Source organism: Heteronotia binoei, chromosome 2 (genome assembly GCF_032191835.1).
Source record: "Heteronotia binoei isolate CCM8104 ecotype False Entrance Well chromosome 2, APGP_CSIRO_Hbin_v1, whole genome shotgun sequence".
Lineage (NCBI taxonomy): Eukaryota > Metazoa > Chordata > Lepidosauria > Squamata > Gekkonidae > Heteronotia > Heteronotia binoei.
Window position 1 is genome coordinate 111,625,798 of NC_083224.1, and position 22,348 is coordinate 111,648,145.

At 43.9% G+C, this 22,348-nt stretch overlaps 1 protein-coding gene across 4 annotated transcripts in view; it reads left to right on the forward strand.

The window, feature by feature from the left end:
* The first annotated feature begins 6,373 nt into the window (after window positions 1–6,373).
* PODN (podocan) overlaps window positions 6,374–22,348 on the forward strand; it is an 83,107-nt gene continuing 67,132 nt past the window's right edge. Inside the window, exons 1-4 of one of the 4 annotated variants that reach the window (XM_060231835.1) lie at window positions 6,374–6,685; window positions 10,119–10,387; window positions 12,096–12,189; window positions 17,490–17,554. In XM_060231835.1, coding sequence (XP_060087818.1) covers window positions 6,535–6,685; window positions 10,119–10,387; window positions 12,096–12,189; window positions 17,490–17,554 — 579 coding nt within the window. In that variant the 5' untranslated portion in view covers window positions 6,374–6,534. Of the gene's footprint in view, window positions 6,708–7,402; window positions 7,646–10,118; window positions 10,388–12,095; window positions 12,190–17,489; window positions 17,555–22,348 lie in introns of those variants that run through there. The other 3 variants (XM_060231833.1, XM_060231837.1, XM_060231836.1) reach the window with 3 other exon arrangements.

Sequence of the window (22,348 nt, forward strand, 5' to 3'; positions counted from 1 at the left end):
CCCACCCTATCCCAGAAATGAGTGTGGGGTGGCTCACAACAATTAGGATCTAAATAAATAATTGTACCATATAATAAAAGCCAACGTTAAAACAAGACAAGGTGGCAGCAAAAACTATAGGGCAGTCTGTAATACCGCTTGCAGGACGATTAGTTCTGTGATGTATTTCTGTGGGTAGGGGAGGCTGAGATGGATTGGACATCCACTGCCTCAGCTGAAAGCCTGGTGGAATAGCTACGTTTTGCAGGCCCTTTGGAACTGTAACAAGACCTGCAGGGTCCTGATCTCACCTGGGGGTGTGTTCCACCATGGCAGGAAAAACCCTGACCTGGTCAAGGCTAAGTAGACATTTTTGGGGCCAGAGACTACCACTAGGTGTTGGTCAGCAGAGCACAAGGTTCTCCTGGGCACATGGGGAGGGGGGAATGACAGTCCCATAGATATGCTGATCTCAGGCTGCGTAAGGCTTTAAATGTCAATACCAGGGTGTCAGGCATATGGCCTGTGGGTTACATCTGGCCCACCGAGTTACTTGTTGTCTGCTGCTTCCTACTTCCTGTTTCTTGCATGGCTGCTCTTGCCCATTCTCTCCTATTTTCTGCTTTGCAGAGGAGAGAAAGAAAACCTTTTCTCAGTTGGCTGAGGCTCTTCCTCTGGGGCAGGAGGGGAAGGGGAAGAGCCAAAGAGAGAGAAATGGTGTCCCATGGCAGCAGACCGACAATTTATTCCAGGTATAGGTTATGTGTGCCTGCACACTTCTTGGGGGGGGGGCAGGGGATGAGCCAGAGAGAGGAAAAAATGGAGTCCCATGTTTAAGACCAACAACATTTTATTCCAGGTATAAGCTTCTGTGTGCAAACACAGTGAGAGAGAAAGAGGAGGGAGGGAGGGAGGGAAAAAGCCAGAGAAAGCAAGCCAGGGAGAGAGAATCCTGTGTTTAAGACCAACAATGTTTTACTCCAGGTATAATCTTTGGTGTGTCTGCACACTTCTTCATAGAGAGAGAGAGGAGGGATAAAATCAGAGAGAGACCTCTTTCAATTTCTTACAGATTAGGGGTTAGAAAGAAACCTAACAACACAGCTTGCACTCTTTATTAGAGGAAGGGAACAAGAATCCAGCAGCACCATAATAAAATTTGTGGCAGGGCAGGAGCTTCCATGAGTCACTGCTCATTTCTTCAGATACAGCTAGAATGTGAGTCCATCTGCCCTTATATCTTAGAGAGTGAAGTGATTCAGATGCCAAATGATAGTAACGAGAGAAAAAACCTAGAATTCAGTCCAGGAGGATGCATTGCCTTATCAGTTGCAATTCAGCAGTCTTTCAAATCTCCCTTTGAATTTCCATTGTAAGAGAAATGCTGCTCTTAGGTCCGCGATTAAATGTCCTGGAAGGTTTTTGAATGTTGTGGTTTCTAATAGCAGTAGAAAAGAGCAAGGGTCTAGTAGCACCTTAAAGACTTAACAACATTTGTGGTAGGGGATGTTCTTTTGTGAGTCACTCTTGACTTCTTCAGACTTATTTCAATATATTTGCAACCTCCTGGACTGATTCCTCTGTACCAAATTGAGACCTAGATTTCCTGTCTTATTAACCAATACTGGTATCCCCATGCCTTCTACCCCTCTGCATATCACACCTAATCCAATTGAGCTTGGTGTTGCCATTCAGCATCCGTATAAAGTTTATATCTGCAGAAAGTTTATATCTGATACCTCATGTTACATTTTATGGCACACATGACCCGGCCCAACAAAGTGACATTTATGTCAGATCTGACCTTTGTAACAAATGAGTTTGGTACCCCTGCTCAGTACTATGACCATTAAGAGCTAAACATGGTGCTGATTATCTCACTGTCAGCAGAAGTTGACACATCAGTTCTTTCCTTCCCTCCCCTCCCCTCCCTGCCTAATGTGTTGCTTATCTTGAAACTCCTATCTGAGGGTAAGGGGAGGGCTTTTTTAAACAAGATGCACCACAGTATGGAAAGTTTGCTTTTAAGAATACTGGATTGGACAAAATCACCACCTCTTACCTTCTGCTAGCATTTTGCACCTGACTTCTAAGGTGGATGCCTAGAACTGCAAAGTTGACATACAAGTGCTTGAAAACATGTATCCTGTAGGATATTTATGAGTAAAGAGGTATTGGTGAAACATGAGAAAGTTCTAACTGATGAAAGTCACCTTACTTGATACTGTAGTCAACTTGATGTCACTGTCAGTAAATGCTGAACATGCAAATATAAATCAGCCCTAGGGAAATTGATTTAATTTTATTAATAAACAAATAGACTACTACACCATTAGTTCATGCCAAGCTCCAGGCATCTTTCATATCTGCAAAGGGCAAGTACACTCATCAGACTTTTATAACTAATGAAAACACTTGTGTTTAGTAGAACTGAAATAATGAAGGCCAAAGAATTGAGCAGTGCCACCCCATTCATGTGTCCTCAGAGATCATATGAATGGGTCTTACAAGTAAGTGTGCATAGGACTACAACCTTAATCATTGCAGAGTTGGCTAATGGCAACCCATTCTTTCAAAATTACTGCTGGGTTTAAGATAGTGGAGCATTAAAGAAGCCTGAGGTGAGGTACTCCTTTCATGAAAAAAACTGACTTCATAGCTGCTTTCTATCCATCCTCAGTATCTATTTTTACAGCAGAAAAAGCACGAGAGCTTACCACATGAGCTTGACAAATTCTTGTGGACTGACTTAGCAATGGCGTTTTCCTCATCTCACAGAGAAAATGTTAAAAGATGAGTCCAGGTTTCTTCTTTCAATATGTGTGGCGGCTGATAGTTGGTTTTCCCTTATTGATACCCGCATTTGCACTTTATATAAATCTGAAGCAAATTTGATTCCCAAATGTGGAAGACACACTAAAAACAAATCCTGTGTAGTATGGAACCAATTTAGGTAGTACTTGCAAACAGATGTGGCACTTGCTGCGGCTTATTTTACCTCATGTAATTTTGAAGAGGAGTCTTCATAATCCTTTTGGAAAGTGATATCTTCAAGTAATAGGGATGTCAGACTTTGACTGCATCTCAGTTTGGTAATACTTCGCAAAGTAGTAGAAAGATCAACTGCAATAAAAGCTAAAATCTTGGCTTCGGGTCCTCATTGTTTAATTATTCAAACTACCTTTGTGTGTCTTTTTAAATTTATGCTGGAGCAGTTAATCAAAAACTGCCTGTTAATGGCCACTTCACATTTTTGGAGAGAGTAATTCCTGCTTCTCTTCTTTGTGGAGATCTCTGGGGTCTGCTGTCCTGTTAGCGACATTCTTCTAGTGTCCTATTAAATATTTTGCACAGTCAGCCACAATCTGTTTTCCAAATCCATGCCCTTACTCAACTACTTGAGTAGGAAAACAAATTGTAAGAAGATGGCTGCTATCTTGAAACATCCAGGCTGAGTGAATCAGCCTGTTAGTGCTTCTTCTTGGTGTTCCACCTGGGTATATTTAAAATAAGTACTACAAAATCACAATGAGTTTCCAGTGATCTCTCTTTCAAAGGGAACCAGCCTGGGAAAGTTCTAGTCTTTGGAAGTTCTCACCGCTCAAATAAGAGGGGTGCACATAATGCTGGTGTTTGAAGTGAGCCATCAGTTCCTTGGAGATAAACTGCAAGCTGGCGTTTGCAGCACTAGCAACATGAAGAGTTCGAACAGGAAGGCCAGCCATCTGAAGTCAAGTCCCTGCAAGCTTAATGGCAAAAAGATGAACTGAAACAGTTTTGAGGCAAAAGAACATCTGATTAAACACTGGTTTTTATATGAACATATGAAGCTGCCTTATACTGAATCAGACCCTTGGTCCATCAAAGTCAGTATTGTCTTCTCAGACTGGCAGCAGCTCTCCAGGGTCTCAAGCTGAGGATTTTCACGCCTACTTGCGTGGACCCTTTTTGGAGATGCCAGGGATTGAACCTGGGACCTTCTGCTTACCAAGCAGATGCTCTACCACTGAGCCACTGTCCCTGCCCTATATTCACTGGTTTTTATATTCGCTGTATTCTCAGAAATGACTGGTATTAACTCCACCCTGATCCCCAGTGCCTCCTAAGTCTGCATCATGTTCAAGAAAATTTCATTTGCAGCAAAAAATTAACTACGATAATACAAAAATAGCTGAACAGGAGAAGGGAGGGTTGAAGGCATCTAAATGCAGAGCAGATTCCCCCACCTCAGATCTTGCTGGCTTTTGGCTATGACCCTCAGAGTATGAGTTCTTTTGCTTGGGCCTGAGGGCTTATATCCCACAACCAGGCCCAGGGTTTAAGTATCTACACAGGTGAGAGGCAAACATTTAGTTGCAAGCTAGCTGGATGTTGCAAGCTAGCTGTTATCTTCCCACAATTTGCCTTCTCAAGTAGTTGAGTAATAACATGGATTTGGGAAAGAGAATCAGGCTGATAGTGAGAGTGCAATAGGGGGAAAAGGCAAACTTTCCTAGTAAATATTTTGCCCAATGCTGCTTATGCACAGCAGTGGGCTACATTTGAAAACTGTCACATGATGCAACTGAGACTTACCCATCACATCCTTTGTGGGCTGGGGGGCAGCAGGCAGTGGCCATGCAGTCAGCATTCTTTGGGCTGCCTGGCCAGAGTAATGGGTGGGTTCAGAGGCTGTGGGAGAACTTCTACACTGCGTGTAGGGGCTCGTATCAGGAGAAGCAGGGTGGCAGGCAGACCCAAGAGCCTTGCCTGCCTACCCTGCCTTTATTTAAGATCACTGTCACCTGTATCATGGCCCTGATTTTTCATAGTTTTTCCCACCCACCCTTCCTGAACTTTGGTTGTTACAAATCTTGTCACTGTTTACAGTTGTCTTTTATTGTCACTGCTTGGGTGGTTTGGGCAGTGCCTGCGTGCCCACATCCCATGCTTTGGTACTCCACAAAGGAGCCTCAGAGTGGAGCCAATTCAGCAGCATGCCAAGCTTGGGGGCTGTCAGTGCTGTGGGGCTTTCACCACCAGGTTGCAAGGGAATCACACAACATTTAGCATGCATGGGTTGGGAGTGTCAGGTTCATTGGGTGGGCAGTGTCAGACCCAGAGTCAAGAAAAAGACAACTGAAGTTCAAGATCTTTATTCCAGCTTCATGGGCATACACATGCATTATCGGAACTGACCTTCCCACCAGTCCCTCCAGCTTATAAACCTTTGCCCTAACCGTTATAATTCAAGCCAAAACACGCCAAGCTAAAGCGGGGGTTTTGCGTAGGACTTCTACTAGTTCTCATCACCACAGGTATCGTTATCAGTTCCTGGGTCGCATCCCCTCCATCCCTTGGCTTTGGTTGCATAGCAGCTAACTAGCTCCCAGACATACCATCCTCCTTCCAGATAAACAGCAAGCAATGGGTTACATCAAAGGTAACATACTAACACAAGCAAAGCATTGTATACTGGATACATATGACAAGAAGAACAAAATAGAGTGACTCTTGACAGGCAGGCAGGTGGGTTGCCTGATGCAGTATCCATCCCCATGCTCCACCAATGCTCCACCCAAGCTGTGACAGTAAAAGACAACTGTAAACAGTAACAAGACTCATAACAACCCAAGTGCAGGAAGGGTGGGTGGGAAAACTTGTGAAAAAAATCAGGGCCAAGGTCCAGGTGGCAGCAATCAATAAAGCTGTGGGCCTTTTATTTCCCAGGCACCTGTTGTCTGGTTGCTTCATTCTGTGCCTTCACTCTGCTGTAAGCCCCTGGGCCCACAAGCTATCTCCATCCCACAGATGGTTGTTACTAGGTTGACAGCAGAGAAGCAGAAGAGTTTGAATAAGGAGTGCTTGGGTTCAAGAAGCTTGAGAACACTTTTAAAAGGGAAGACCAATTACTAAGAGCACTGTTTCCATGTCTTGTCTCCTCCTGGAGAGCCAGTTTGGTGTAGTGGTTAAGTGTGTGGACTCTTATCTGGGAGAACCGGGTTTGATTCCCCACTCCTCCGCTTGCACCTGCTAGCATGGCCTTGGGTCAGCCATAGCTCTGGCAGAGGTTGTCCTTGAAAGGGCAGCTGCTGTGAGAGCCCTCTCCAGCCCCACCCACCTCACAGGGTGTCTGTTGTAGGGGAGGAAGGTAAAAGAGATTGTGAGCCGCTCTGAGACTCTTCGGAGTGGAGGGCGGGATATAAATCCAATATCTTCTTTGAAACATGCTCTTAAAATTAAACATAAAAGGTATATGCAGGTTTTACATTTGACTCCAGTCTTCTGTCCTTTCCCATAACCCATCTTTTTTTTTTTTCCTAGAGCAAACACATTGGAAATAATAATAAAAAAAGTTCTGTCATCCTCTGAAATCACAGCACTTTTCAGGGACAGACAAAAAATTGTTTTCTTATAGCTTTGTTGTGTGTGGTCCTTGGGGTCACAGAGTGCAGACTGTAGAGGCTGAGGGTGGGGACTGCAGAACAAAACCTAAGATCTGAATCATTTTACATAAAGCGGCCAATTTGTTCAGTGCAAATGCACACTTCCCTCATTGGCTTCTGGGAATAGCTCATGGTCCAAAGGTGGCTGTGTTCCAATGAAAGGAAGCCAAGATGGGGTGCAGGGAAAGGAGGAAAGAACAGCACTTTAGATTCACATGTTCAAGTGGAATTGAGAAGCACTTGGAGAGTTTTTGATGACCAGCAAGTACACCAAGGAAGAGGTCTCCTGCATATTTCTGACAGGTACCTGGTCATTTATGCAATCTTTGGCTTATTTTAGTGCATGCCATTCTTACCAAAGTAATTCCCTCCTATTTTTTTAAAGTCTCCTTTTTACTATGTTAGAAAATGATACTCTGACAAGAGCTAGTAAAGTTTCCCAGGAGAAGTTTAGTTCTTGTCTGGAAAAGGGAATGAAGATGGTATATATGTTACTGACCATGGCATCAACAAAAATACTCAAGGAGGAGGGAGGGATTTTTATCTCTTCAACTTTCCTGAAGTTTTATAGGCTTTTTCTGGAGTGTCATAAAGAACTGTTGGTGGGCTGAAAAGGCCTGGGAAGAGGTGGGAGTACAGACAAGCCAAGCAAACCATGTAGGAAGGTAAAAACTAAAGTTTGGGTCCAGGAATTTGTGAGAGAGAAAAGGAAGGAAAGAAAGAAAGAAAGAAAGAAAGAAAGAAAGAAAGAAAGAAAGAAAGAAAGAAAAGTGGGAGGACTATTAGCACATTGTTGTCAGCCTAGTGTCAGTTACTGTTCTTTCTCTCATATTCCTTGTTCTCATTGACTATACTGATCAAAATTACTGGAAAGTAGTTGTCCAGGCTATTAACTTCATACTACATCTCTCTCTCTCTTTCTCTCTCTCTCTGTTCCCCCTCCCCTTCCCCCTATCTATTCCACTCTGTACAGTTACACTTTCCCATATGGTGACTTTGGAAAATTCCTCTCCACATAGGAAAGGACAGGAAATTCTCTTTGGGAGAGAGAGTTGCCTATTTCTCGCTCCCCCCCCCTTCTGGTTCTGCTGATCACATCTGGAAAGGATCTGACTTGGGAAAGTGTTTGGTGCTTGGAGTGTGTAATTGACATGGCATGAGACAAGGGAACTTGGGGGGGGGGGGGGGGACAAGGGAAACATTTTTCTCCAGATATTTTCATCTCTATCATCTAAGCAGAGGTGAGTTTGTTTCAGTAGTTTTATTCTCTAACAGAATGATAGTTGGAGGACAGTGAACAGCTGCTTTGATTTTAACTGTGGCAGTTTGAAAACTCATTATGCACACACAAAAATGCATAACCTGCTTATGCTGCACAGAAATAATAGATTGTATTTTACTCTCTTGAAATACAGAATGCTGTAGTCATTGGAATAATAAATTAACTATAGCTTGTGCATGTCTAATTGTTTTTACTGAGTGTATATGTTTCTAGTAACTCTTGAAGACTCCAGATCTGCTAAGCAGAGCTCTAAAATGTTGTCATGGTACTGGGGATTCAGGGCTTGATAGAGGCTGCTTGCTTTGGACACTGAAACAAAAAACAGAATATGGTTGCTATTTAAACAGGAGAAATCTTTTATACCTGTCTCCAGCTTGGTTGGGTGTTTCAGGATCACAGCCAAAAAGCAGTGGGGTCTTTGAATAGACTTGAGGTGAGGACAATGTGAGACAACAGCCTTTGGAAGAGGCATTTTATGTGAGAGCTAGGATTTAAAAACACACACCAAACTTAAGATCTTCTTTTGAACTGAAAACAAAATCAAAAACTTCTGCTTGTTTGGTTTAAGCAAGCAGATGTTTCTGAATCCTAACGTGTGGCACCAGAGCACAATTCAAAGACTCTGAAGCAGGAAAAGGCAAACTGATGTCAGTACCATATGAGTCTTCTTACATAGCAAAAAAATAAAAACGAACAGACAGAACTCAGAACAAAAATCTATCCCCATGTTAATCTTTACTTCAGTCATACAATTTTTATTACAACAAAGTACATTTACTGTCACTGGAGATTATTCTACTTTGCAGTGTCTTTCTCAGACACAGAAATATGAACATTTAGAACTTTATAACAATCAGTTATAAAAAAAAATAGGATCCATGCTCTACCACAGATATGCAGCATGTCGATGTTGCAGTCCTTGGAAGGGAATTCACTCAAAGTCTGATGATAGAAATTGGACTATAGAACAAGAAGCAGCTTCAATGTGGTTTTCAAAGCTGAAGCCAGCCTAAAACCTTGCATTGCTCTTTGGAGAAAACTCTTGTGATGTGTTGACTTCAAGAATTAACTGCCTTGCTCTGCCATGTGCTGACTGCATGATTTGGGGTGAATTACAACATTAATATTTTAATAATAATTTATTTGAAAATATAAAATGGTACTCATCCCGCTATGAAGTATACTGATTTCTATGGGACTGACTTCTTATTAAGTATTTATTATTTATTTCAGGGAATTTTTGTAGAAAAAGCCCAGCAGGAACTCATTTACATATTAGGCCACACCCCCTGATGTCTATGGAAGTGGCATCACCTGTTCAATAGGTTACTTTCTGCATATTGAAACAGAACACTACAGTGCCATCAGCTGCATTTCATGGATGTGTATTCTCACACAGCCCAACAAGAGACCTTGTTTTGCCCCCGCCACCAACACAGCCAGAGACAGAGCCACGTGTAGCAGAGTGGGTAGCAGCAGGCCCAGCTTCTCCCAGGAGGGGGTGCTCTCTTTGCAAGCCAACTGAAGGCTGGAGGTAGCAGAGAGAGGATGGAGCATGTGGCTGCCTAGTGCCTTCCGCCAGAGACCTTTTTTTGAGCTGGAATCCTGGCCAAGCCAGGCGGAACTGCATTCCTGTGCATTCCTGCTCAAAAAAGGTATTTATTTATTATATTTATATTCCGCCCTCCCCTAACAGGCTCAGGGTGGCTAAGAACAGTTAAAATAAAGTTAAAAATAGAAATACAATAACATCATTAAAAATCATTTCAAACACAGTTACCAGAGTACCAGCCTAATATTCAGATTTCACTGATACTAATTGTTTGCTGAGTGATATTGGGCCAGTCACTTTCCCAGTTTGATAAATGCATGAACTCATAAATGCATTAACATCCATTTGAAAATATATCTTTCCTTCAGTGCCTCAACGGTCTGTCTCACAGTCATACAGTCCCTCTGTTAGCATACAGATGACAGCTAGTAAGATTGTTTTTTTTTCCTTGCAAATGTTTGTTGACATTTACATCATTTTAATTGAATTCTGTGGCCTCTGGACATGTCTTTAAGCTGCATTGGGCTGTATAGGAAAGGTGGGCCATATATATTTTTTGCTTAATAAATGGTGCAAAAGAGGGCACTTCTTGCCATATTGCAGTGCTTCAAAGTTAGAAAAAGCTACATGTGCCAAATCCCCTTTCTATACAACTACTAGAGAAGTAAAGTCCTGTTTTGCATCTGGTTACCTGTTTCTTCACTGGTGAGAGATTAAAGCACCATGCTATTTAAAGCCTGAGAGCAAAGGAGACCATCTACTTTTAATAAACAAAACAAAAACCTTCTATATTAATGTTGTACTATTGTGGGGGTAGTGTCAGCTTTTACAGTGAAAAAGCATATGATCCCCAACTCATGGCATTTTCCCTTGATTTCAGTGGAAATGTACCAAAAGTTCATCATCCTGTTTCCTGTATTGTGGCTGTTGGCACTTGGCTCTATCAGGATTCAAGATCAGAAGGATGAAGATAGCAAAGATTTTCCAGAAAATTCATCTGAAATGCTCAACCCTGAGCACAATTCCTTGACTCCAGCCTGCCCTAAAAAATGTAGCTGCTTTCAGGAAGGAATTGTAGATTGTGGAGGCTTTTCTCTGAAAGAATTTCCCATTGATATACCAGAACTGACCAGCCACCTTTCCTTGCAGGTAACATGAAACAAAACACAAATGAAAATTACCTGTGGGAGTCCACTGTTGCCTAGTAGCAGCCAATGATTTAGTGATTTTTGTGCAATGCATCGTCTATGGCAAGCTTCTCAAGATTGCTTAAGGGGAAAGCATTATATAAAATGTTCATCACTGATTATTTTTTGTGGAAGAAAAAGTGTTCTGTACAAGATGTGCGGTTCTAAATCAGATACATGGAGTTTTGACTCAGTAGTCAAAGAAGGAAGGAAGGTACATAGATAGCTGATGTACCATGACACCACACATATAATGTTTTTTTCTTGTGCTGCTGTGATCCTTAAAATGTCTCAGCTTATATCCTGGTCCTGGCAGGGATCCTGCTGATGTTGTCCCAGCTTCTAAAAGTTATCTCTCAGAATTAACATCAATAAATACCCTACATGAATATAGTTAATTGCTTCTTTCTGTCCTAGTGATTTATTCAATAATATCACATGTTGACCAAGAGCACTACTCAGTTAACATGCAAGCAGCTCCACTATAGGAACACCAGCATCAAAATTCACCATTCACCCCTGTACACTTCTAAATTTTCCTTAAGAAACACCGTGTGTAAAGAGCAGTGCAAGCTAAGATCCTTTTGGTGCATTGTACTGTTCCTACCAAAATTGAATGATGATAAATACAGAGATAGAAATCTGTATTTTTACAAAAATTTTCTTACTTTAAAACTCTTTGAAGTCCATTATGGCCTGGGCCCAAAGAACTACACAACTAGTTTATATGTCTAAGGACCAGGGCTTTTCTTGTAGAAAAAGCCCAGCAGGAACTCATTTGCTTATTAGGCCACACTCTCTGATGTCAAGAACTGTGTTCCTGCTCAAAAAAAAAGCCCTGCTAAGGGCCAAACTAAATGAGATATTTTACACAAATTCCCAATAGGAACTGGTAGCCAAACTGCAGCCATGAGTCCCAAGGGCAATTCCATGTAAAAGTACCATAGGGCCCAATTTGGATCAGAACTGAAGCACAGGGGGATGATGGGCTCCTGCCTCCTCACCGCCACCACTTTCTGGAGTCAAATAGCCTGGAGATTATTTTCCCCATCAGGCAACTGCATGCCGGTTCCATATGCAGGCCTCTAATATAGCAAATAACATTTGGGAAAATGGCACAGGGGAAATCCCTCTTCCTCTGCTGCAGTCCTGATCAGGATTGGTGACCTGTCATGCTACTAAACATGGGGAACTTGCATGGCTGCAAGTTTCCATATTGACCATGTTACAAACATCACAACTTGTCTGACCCTAAGGGACACAAAAATAACACCCCCCCTATGGCAAAACTCTTTAATTTGTGATAGGACACGAGTGACTGCTATTTGAAAGGGGTGGACAATGTATGAAGTTCTACTGGGCATGTCCCAACATTTGAGTGCATTTACAGTAGCTCTTTTGATCCCAGCCCATGTGGCCTTGCCTAATTCTATCTTGGGTTCTCTATTTATTGCAGTACAAGCAAAGGCTTTTGCCCCCAAAGCAGCTGTTGCAGCATCCTATACAAGATCAGTAGGGCAGGAAACTGAACACTGTGCCCTACAAGCTCACTCAAGAGATAAGCATTCTTGTCATTCAGAGCAAGGTGAAGATTCTTGGAAGTGCCTTTCTGTTTTAATTGGGTCACCTTAAAGGCTTTAGCTGATGATCAATCTTCTCTCTTCTTCCAGAACAACCAGATAGAAGAAATTTTTCCAGAAGAGCTTGCACGTCTTTACAATCTTGAAACGCTCAACTTACAAAACAACAGACTCACTTCCAAAGGTAAACTGGGAAATTCCAGAAAAGCATCAGAGTGCAGATAAAAGCTGACAAGGATGAACTTCTTTTAGGCAAAAGCATATGGTCAAGGAAGGGGGAAGCAGGGTTGTTTACTGCTCCTGACCTACACACGTTGATTTGAAGGTTAGAATAAATCCTACATCTGTGCGGGGATCAGGTTTTCACAGAGAGAGCTCTGTGAACTAGGAAAAAGAAGATGCTCTCCCAATTCCACACTTTTATAATTATGCTGATTCAATCTGCCCTAAATTCTTATTTAATGAAGAGGATATTTAAAACTAATTTTAGAATTTAAGCATATTATTTACAATGTGCTCTTGTGCTGTGGGAAACATTACACAAAAGGAATCTTAGTATGGCCATACTTATATCAAGATTTTTTGGGAGGTATTTAATTGATGCTCACATGCACATTGATAGTGTGTGTGGAGGGTACAATGAAGGAGCAGAAGAACATGGACTCTGGAGCAAACCATGCAACTGCAACATTCTGTCAAAAAATCCGGAAATCAAAAACAGAACAAAGGACAATTCTAAATGTATCAATTCTACTCTGGGAAAATAAAAGGTAATCTGAAATTCCAAAATATGAGGCAAAATTTGGATGAAAGAATTTCCAGGCAGTTCCCTACAAAGAAGGAAATAAAAGAGCCACACCAGTCACAAGAGATTAAAAGAAAATAAGGCCAATGGTGCAAAATCAGGTAAAATTGTATTTTATTACATAGTTTAATTTTGCCAGCAGGCTTTGTCAGGGGAATCTGTTTGTCTTGCAGCAGTTCTTCAATAAAGAGGGCCTGGTCAATATTCTTGTACTTTTTATGCAAGACAAACAGATTCCCCTGACAAATGCTGGCAAAATGCATAGAGAATTTTAAACTAATAAAATATAATTTTACCTGATTTTGCACAATCAGCCTTGGCCTTATTTTTTTTAATCTCCTAGCTTCCCTACAAAGCACATACAGTTATGCATATATAGGCTTAATGCTGGCCTTTGGCTGAATGTATGAAGGCTAGGAGCAAGGATTGTCAGGTCCAACTCAGGAAATATCTGCAGACTTTGAGGGTGAAGCCAGGAGCAAGGGTATAACAAGCACAATTAAACTCTGAAGGGAGTTCTGGCCATCACATTTAAAGGGAGTGTGCTCCTTTTAATTGCCTTCCTTCCATTGGACATAATAGAGAATACGGAAACCTTCTTTGGGGGCTCATAGAATTGGACATCCTGGTTCAATCTTTTTGAAACATGGGGTTTTTTTTAGAAGCACCAGATGCTATGCTGAAAATTTGATGCCTCTACCTCAAAAAACAGCCCCCTCCCAGTTAGCCATTGATTGATTCTCCATTATTGTCAAGTCTGCAGATTCAATGATTGAGTCGGTGTGGATACAAAGACTCTATTTTATTGATACTGGTTACTTGTGGCCTAAGCCAGGTCTTGAAAAGACTAAAGACCATACAGTATATACATTGCATATAAGGCATACTTCAAAAGGATTCCTATGGGGGGGTAATGGTGCAGAGGACATTCACACATAGATGTTACAAATACATTCTCATGTTGATTAGAGGCCAGTATGGCCTTGATGCTCTCAGGCTCCTTCCTCTCCCCCAAGCCTGGGCTGAGAAGGCACAGATAAGACTTTCACACATTACCATTTCAAAGCAGGATGAGCTCTACAAAGGAGGGGGGAAGGAAGAGGGAGTAAGCTAGCAGCATTTGGTTATACTTTGGTTCTACCCAGCATGCTCTGTGCTTGAGCCAGAGTTATAGACAGACTTGACAATTATACCCTATGGGGACCAGTCTCCATATGGTATAACAGAGTGCCCAGCTGACATTCAATCCCACTCTGCTTTTTGATTATCCTGAAGCAGGGGGAGGGCCTCCAAGCCAGGGGATCCCCTGCCCCCAGCTGGGAATTGGCAACCCTATCAGGAGCTGAGAAAGCAGAAGCAGTTTTGCTCCCACATCCATGAGGCTGAGTGAATGTGGAATTCATTAATGGAAGACAAGGAGGAAAATACACAAAAATACATATTAGCATTTTTTGCTGATGGAACAATATTGATATTTTTGCAAACAATATTACACTCTGCCCATGTCTTCAAACACCATGAAGTTCCATTGAATAACTACTGGGATTGGTTTCCTTTGGAAAAGAAAGTATTGGGAGTCTTATGACATTTTTGTAATATTTATTTTCAAACATACTAGCAGAACACTGATAAATGTAAATAAGCGTTTCTCCAGGACAATGGACTCATATATCAGATCCCCAACTCATATATTAGCCAGCAGGAGATCAGTTGTAACAGTGGAAGATCTCCAGGCCCCACCTGGAGGCTGGCTACAATTACATCACCCAGTCTTATAAAGTTCATAATGGAACTTTTTAGAAAATACTTTCTATGAGGAGTCCAACAATGGAATAAACCACCTATAGAGGCTATGGTTTTCTGAAAGAATATTGTATGCTTTAATACAATACTGACAATATGCCTTGGAACAGGGTGTTCTACCAAGTGATCCATTGTCTTCCCATTTCAGCTACTATTTATATTGTCCAGTTTCTATAGTATATGCAATGAGAAAAGAACGTCATTTGATAGCCTCTTTAAGCTTGCTTAAAGTAAAATTTATTTTAAAACCATTGTTCCCTGATTTTTATATTGTATAGTTTTTTTAGACTAGTTTTATCAGATAGTGCAAGCCTAGACTATAATGTCACCCTTGGTATCCTTACGGTATAATGGTATCCTTATTAAGGACACTGACACAAATATTAGCCTCAGATGCATGCATTTTGCAACAGCCTGTTCATCCTATCCTACCTTCACTGATGATCCCTAACTGAAGGCTGGTTCTTCCAATTAGTAAACTGGCTCTTAACTGTTAATTTTCACTTTAATGCCACTTCTAATAAGGCATGATGGTTAGAATCCAAAGACTCTGTACAACTAGTTCTGCAAGTCAAAAGAGGGCTTTGGGCTTGTGTTCCTCAAATAGTACCCCCAAGCCACTTGTAGGTCTGCCAGCTTCTAGGTGGAAATGGAAAAGCTCTTGGAATTACAACTGATCTCTAGGCTAAAGAGTTGAGTTCCCTTGGAGACCATGGCTGCTTTGGAGGGTGGACTCTATAGCATTATACCTGATTGTAGTCCCTCCCCTCTCCAAATCCTACCCTCTGTAGTGTATCGAGATAACGATACAAGGACATAACGCAAGGACATAAAACTAGCCAGCGCGGCCCTGCGCGGAGCGACCGGGCTGTCCCCAGGCGGCTCAGCGCAGGGCGCGAACACCCCGCCAATCACCAACTGTGGCGGGAAGTTCAACAGGCCAGGATTGGACTGGCCTGTCTGGAAGGAGGTTCCGGGAGTTGTATATAAGCGGGACCCGGCCCGCGTGTTCTCGCTCTTGTAACGTGCCTCCATTAAAGCATGTTGCCCTACCAACGTCTCCTGTCTCAGTACGTTACACCCTCCAGAGGCTCCACTTCCAAATCTCCTGGAATTTTCTGACCTGGATTTGTTAGGGAATTCTGTTTGAAAATCTATTTCTTTATCTCAAACAGTGCGATGGATCACTGGATCAAATAATCATTGAGAGGCTTTTAACATGAAAAAGCAAAAACATATTTATTTCTACAGGGAAAGGGTATTGGGATGTGAAAATAACAAACACTATAGAACTACATCCTCACACTAGAAGATCATGTGCTTAATGGCTACTTCCTCCTTCTTCTTGACCTCTCTGCCTGAACAAAGGAAGTCACCCGACTAACTGACCAAACAGACAAAACAGGTTTTCCCACTTCTAGACCTTGATTGACAGCAGTCAGTATCTTCTTCCCAGGTCATGCAGACAATAGGAAATCAGGCACAGTGTTAACCCTATAATGACTGGAACTTTAGAACATTGAAAAGGACATACAAAACAGATTCATATTTCCAACAGAGTTGGCAACCTTACATGGTAAACCACTTCTAAACCAGGGAAATGTGCAAAAGCAGTTTGGGACCTTTCACTGGGGTCTGCTGTTCACCAACCTCATCAACTACTAGGCTTGCCAATCCCTAGGCCCCAGCGGGAGTTCTTCTGCTTCCCCAGGCTCCTTCCCGCCCCCAGTCAGCTGGCCAGCAGGGGGAAGCCCCTCCCCCAGAGGACCATGTGCCTTTCCACTGGCAGAGGCTTCCGACTGTGATTGAAAGGCTTCCTCTTGGGATGGTGTGTCTGTGTTACTTGGAAGAAGTTGGCAGCAACTCGTGAGTAGAGAGGCCACTCCCTTGCTTCAGAGTCGCCAGAAACGGCGGGGGGTGGTGGGGGGAGGGAAACGCCTGCTGAGCATTATTTCCTATGTGGAGATCGATTCTCATAGGGTATAATGGGAAATTGATCTGGAGGTTTTGGGGGCTTTGGGGGAGCTGTTTTTTGAGGTAGAGGCACCTAATTTTCAGTATAGTATCTAGTGCTTCTCCCCAAAGTATCCCCCAAGTTTCAAAACGATTGGACCAGGGGGTCCAATTCTATGAGCCCCAAAAGAAGGTGCCCCTATTCTTCATGATTTCCTATGGAAGGAAGACATTTAAAAAGGTGTGCTGTCCCTTTAAACATGATGGCCAGAACTCCCTTGGAATTCAATTATGCTTGTCACACCCTTGTTCCTGGCTCCACCCCCAAAGTCCCCAGATATTTCTTGAATTGGACTTGGCAACCCTATCAACTACAGGTATAAAATATTCCACTGGACCTACACAAGCTCCTCTGGCCTGCTTAAGTAGCTCTCTTAAAACCAACTTTTGTGAGGAAAATAATAATCTGATATTGTAGTTAGTTTAAAACATTTATACTTTTTATGCAATATTTCCTGGAAAATGCAATAACAAGTTTTGAAGTCACAAAATTTAAGAGACTGTTACAAAATAGAAATATGGACTATCTAGGTGTTTCTGAGAAAAAAATATTAACATAGAAATCTTTCAGGAGCCAAAAAACCCTCTTTGTCAACTGAACTTCTGATTATAGGCTTGCCAGGTTTGTGTTGGAAAATACCTGGAGACTCTGGGGGTGGATCTGGGAGAAGGTGGGGTTTGGGAATGGGAGGGGCCTCAGGATGATACAATGCCATAGAGTCCATCCTTCAATAAGCAGACATTTTCTCCAGGGAAGCTGACCTCTGCCAGCAGGAGATCAGTTGTAAAAGTGGGAGATATCCAGGCCCCACCTGGAGGCTGGCAATGCTATCTGATTGTCAAAATATTCCTGTTATTTTTAGGACTTCCAGAAGAAGCATTTGAGCAACTGGAAAATCTGAATTATTTGTACCTTGCAAATAATCAGGTAAGGATATTCAATAGATGTAAGAATTGCTTCATAAATATGTTTATACTAGGAATAAGACCCATTGTGAGGGGAAATACAATGCGCTCTAGAAAGAGGCTGTGGGTGAGTTGCCCCCCTTGCTGTCTTCCCACCCACTCATCCAAGTGGAGGCATTCACTCCCCCCCCCAACCGTGGTGTCTTCCCACCCACTCAAGGCAGCCGTTTCCGTGGGGGAATTTATCTGTCTTCAGCTTTCCATCTCCTCCCCCCTCCCTGCAGACTCTACCTAGGAAAAGTGCATTCTTTTTCCACAGTGTGGACCAAAGCAGCTTACATCATTCTCCTCTTCCCCTTTTGATCTGCACAAACAACCCTGTGAGATAAGTTAGGCTGAAAGTCTGTGACTGGTCCAAAATCACAATGTGAACCAAAGCAGGAGGGAAATCCTAGCCTTCAGCTCCACTATTTTCTGAAGAGGCACCCTAGATAACTGCGCAATAGTGTCAATCTCAATCCCCCAAAAGGTCAACCTCTGGGTCGGACCTTCAGTTTTCTCAGGCGCTAAAGGAACACCAAGCTCCACCGCCAGCTCAACAAAGCCAGACAGCAACTGCCCACAACGCCCAGTCCCCTTGGGACCCACAAAAAGGTGGTCATCCAAATAATGAACGACATCCTGCAAACTCACTTTCTCCCGCACAGCCCATTCCAAAAATGTGCTGAAATGCTCGAAAGCCGAACATGACACAGAGCAGCCCATTGGCAATGCTCTATCCGTGTAAAATTGACCCTCAAAAGAAAACCCTAGAAGTTCAAAATCATTGGGATGGACAGGTAAAAGGTGAAACGCAGACTTAATGTCGCATTTTGCCAATTCTGCCCCCACCCCGCAACGCCTCACCACGGCAATAGCCTGGTCAAAGCTGGTGTACCTAACAGAGCAAAGTGCTCTGGGATCCCATCATTCATGGACTTTCCCTTAGGAAAAGACAAATGGTGAATCAAATGAAATTCACCAGGCGCCTTTTTAGGCACCACACCCAAAGGTGAGACCCTAAGAGTACTCACTGGAGGATGTGAAAAAGGACCCAGTATCCTTCCCTCAGCCAGCTCTTTTGCAATCTTGTCCCTAACGACCTGCTCCAAGCCCTGAACTGACTTAAGGTTTCCTGACATAAACGGAACTCGAGGACCCTGAAAAGGGATCCTAAACCCAACTTTAAAACCTTCTAACAAATACAAACTATCAACCCTTCGAGGGTACCTCGACAGCAACTGCTCAAGAGGTCCCACCCTTATCGGGCTGGGCCCCTTTCTTAGCTGGAAAGGCACCTCCATTCCCGCCAGGCTTCTTCGTATTTTTACGCACATGGGCTCTATGGCAGTTGTCAGATGAGAGGGAACCACCACACATGGGGCACTCGTGCTTGAACTGCCACGCCTTCCTATTACATACCTCAAGGGATCCAAATTCCCAGCAGAGTATGCGTGGTTGAACCGCCTGCCCCGCTGCACCGCGGGGAGAGCCTGATGAACCAGCAGCAGATGTGGATGACCTACTCACCAAGTGACCACTATCAGAGCAATCACCCAGATTAGGCCTAGCCAGGGACATAACCTGAAGCCAAAGCTGCTTATGGATCTGATCCCACTGAAGGGACGGATACAGGGCAGACTTCATCCTAAATTCCTGGTCATATTGTAACCAGGCTGGTCCACTAAAGGCCATATAGCCTTTATAAATTATGTCCAAATACTGGAACAGGGATGCTGCCCGCCACGGCTGCGCCCTCGCAATCACCCCGGCATAAATACAGAACCCAGGAAGCCAATTAGCCCAGGTCCTGTCCACCTTCCGTTTTTTCAGTTTTTCCTTCTCTTTCTCATCCAATTCTTCCTTGTCTTTTTTCTCAACCTCCCAAAAGAGAAGAGAAAAAAATATCCACGTACTCCCCTTTTAATATTTTTTCCCTAGTAGTGGGAAGCAAGTGGTCCCCCAGTGGCAAGGCAACCTCCCCAAATGGCAAAGCAGCAAAAGGCACCATTCCATATGTTGAGGGTGCCTCCATAAAGGAACCAGCCATGGCAGGATGCCCAGCGTCCGGGTACACACTAGGAACGCCTTGCCCACATGGCCAAGCCCAATTCTGAAACGTGCCCAATGCAGAGGAGGCAGGCGCCCCCGTGCTTGACATGGAAGCGCCCTGCCCAGCCGCCGAAGCAGGCCCCCATGCTCCCCATGGTCAAACCTGCCCAGGCCCCGCCTGTAAATTATCACCCGACCTACCTCCGAATCCAGCAGGAACCAATGGCAAACCGACCCCCGATGCTCCAGCCGCCATCAAACCCACATCCGGACCGCAAAGGCCAGCGTCCCTGCCAGGCACGACTCCACCAGACCTGTCCTCAAGAATAGACAGCCTGGTGAGAATGCTCACCTGCTTACCCTTCTTAGATTGCCTCACACCATCCTCCGCACCTGGAGAAAGGATGCCCGCTGCCTGTTCCAATGCTCTCAATCTACAAGCAATATTGGAATCAACCACCATATCACCCTCCTCATCAGAGGAGGATAACGGCGGTGGTGGCCTTTTCGCAGGAGTCTTGGGCGCCTTAGGCGCTGGCTTTTTTCCTTTGGGCTTGCCTGACCCTTTTCCACCAGCCATCTAAATAGCAAGCACAAGACCACAAAATGGCCTCCTGCAGCTCCACTCTAAAATGGCTTCTCCCTGGAAGAAGAAAGGGAACTCAAGATGGCCACAAAAGCCTCTGCTGCACACCAATGTCTCCAGTAGGAGAAAATGGGTGGGGGAGGCTCTCCAAAATGGTCACCTGCCAACCCCAAGGGCAATAATAAAAAACCCAGGTTGCCCCACAGGCCCACACCCTCAAAAATTAAAAGGGAAAGACCAACCCCTGGGCTCCACAACCCCTGCCCCAGCAGACCCCAAACCCTAGGCAGACTCAGCCAACAAGAAGGACAATGCCACGTCCTCCACTGCCTCTGATGCTGCCGCCAGCCCGCAGCACTGCAGCCGATGCTCCAGCCAACGCTTCACCCGCTGCTGCCCAGTCGACTGCCCCAACAAAACCCGACGTCCAACCAAAAACAAAAGAAAAGCCTCAGCCAATTGTCTGCCAAGACGAAGAAGCCGATGAGGAGCGCAGATCTGACAGTTAGATTGTCAGATCCCGCCTTTTTCTCTGCGCGCCAAAACGGGCGCCCCCTGACTCTTCCCATCCAGGGAAGCAAACTCTGTTCATGCAGTCTAGCAGCTATGCTGCAGTCTGCAAGCATAAGATCCCTGCAAGTGGGGCTCAGGGTGGCTTACAACAGAAAGGAACACATAATAAATAACGAGAAGTTGAAATCCTACAGTAAAACACATAATATATACATCAAAAGTAAATCTATTCCAAGATGGTGGGAAAATTTAGATTTCACCAGTCTCCTGGGGGGGGAGGGGCTTGTGGAGAAAGGAGGGTATGAGAGTGCCAGACTACATGCCAGACTACATAACATCACTATTCTCAACCAAATGCCTGGCAGAACATCTCTGCCTTACATGCCCTGCTAGGGTTGCCATAGAGTTCCCCCCCTAAATGGCTAGAGCCATAGAGTTTCCCCTCCCAAACGCCTAGAGCGGCCCTGCATGGATGCCACCATTTTGATGACATAACGTCTCGGTGACGTCATCACGTCAGTGATGTAGGGGGCTGGCAGGTTGGGAACCTCCTGGGCAGGGGATTCCCCACCTGGACTGGAGCTTGGCAGCCCTATGCCCTGCAGAAAGGTAACAAATCCTTCAGGGTTTGGATGTTCTCCAGCAGAGAGTTCCATCAGGTAGGGGCCAGCGTCAAATAAGCCCTGGCCCTGGTTGAGGACAGCCAAATATCTCTTGGACCAGGGACCTCCAGGAAGTTGTTATTTCATGAGCATAATACTCTTCTTGGGGCATACTGAGAGAGGCAATCCCGAAGGTATGTGGGTAAGTTTGCGGATGACACTAAATTGTTCAGGGTGGTGAGAACCAGAGAGGATTGTGAGGCACTCCAAAGGGATCTGTCAAGGATGGGCGATTGGGCGTCAACGTGGCAGATGAGGTTCAGTGTGGCCAAGTGCAAAGTAATGCACATTGGGGCCAAAAATCCTAGCTATAAATACAAGTTGATGGGGCGTGAACTGGCAGAGACTGACCAAGAGAGAGATCTTGGGGTTGTGGTAGATAACTCACTGAAAATGTCGAGACAGTGTGTGATTGCAATTAAAAAGGCCAACACCATGCTAGGAATTATTAGGAAGGGAATTGAAAACAAATCAGCCAGTATCATAATGCCCCTGTACAAATCGATGGTGCTGATGATTCTGGTCACCGCACCTCAAAAAAGATATTATAGAATTGGAAAAAGTCCAGAAAAGGGCAACTAGAATGATTACAGGATTGGGACACTTTCCCTATGAAGAAAGGTTAAAACACTTGGGTCTCTTTAGCTTGGAGAAATGTTGACTGCAGGGTGACATGATAGAGGTTTACAAGATAATGCATGGGATAGAGAAAGAAGTACTTTTCTCCCTTTCTCACAATACGAGAACTCGTGGACATTCAATGAAATTGCTGAGCAGTTGGGTTAGAACGGATAAAAGAAAGTACTTCAAAAGGAAGTACTTCTTCACCCAAAAGGTAATTAGCATGTGGAATTCACTGCCACAGGAAGTGGTGGCAGCTACAAGCATAGCCAGCTTCAAGAGGGGATTGGATAAGCATATGGAGCACAGGTCCATCAGTGGCTATTAGCCACAGCATATTGTT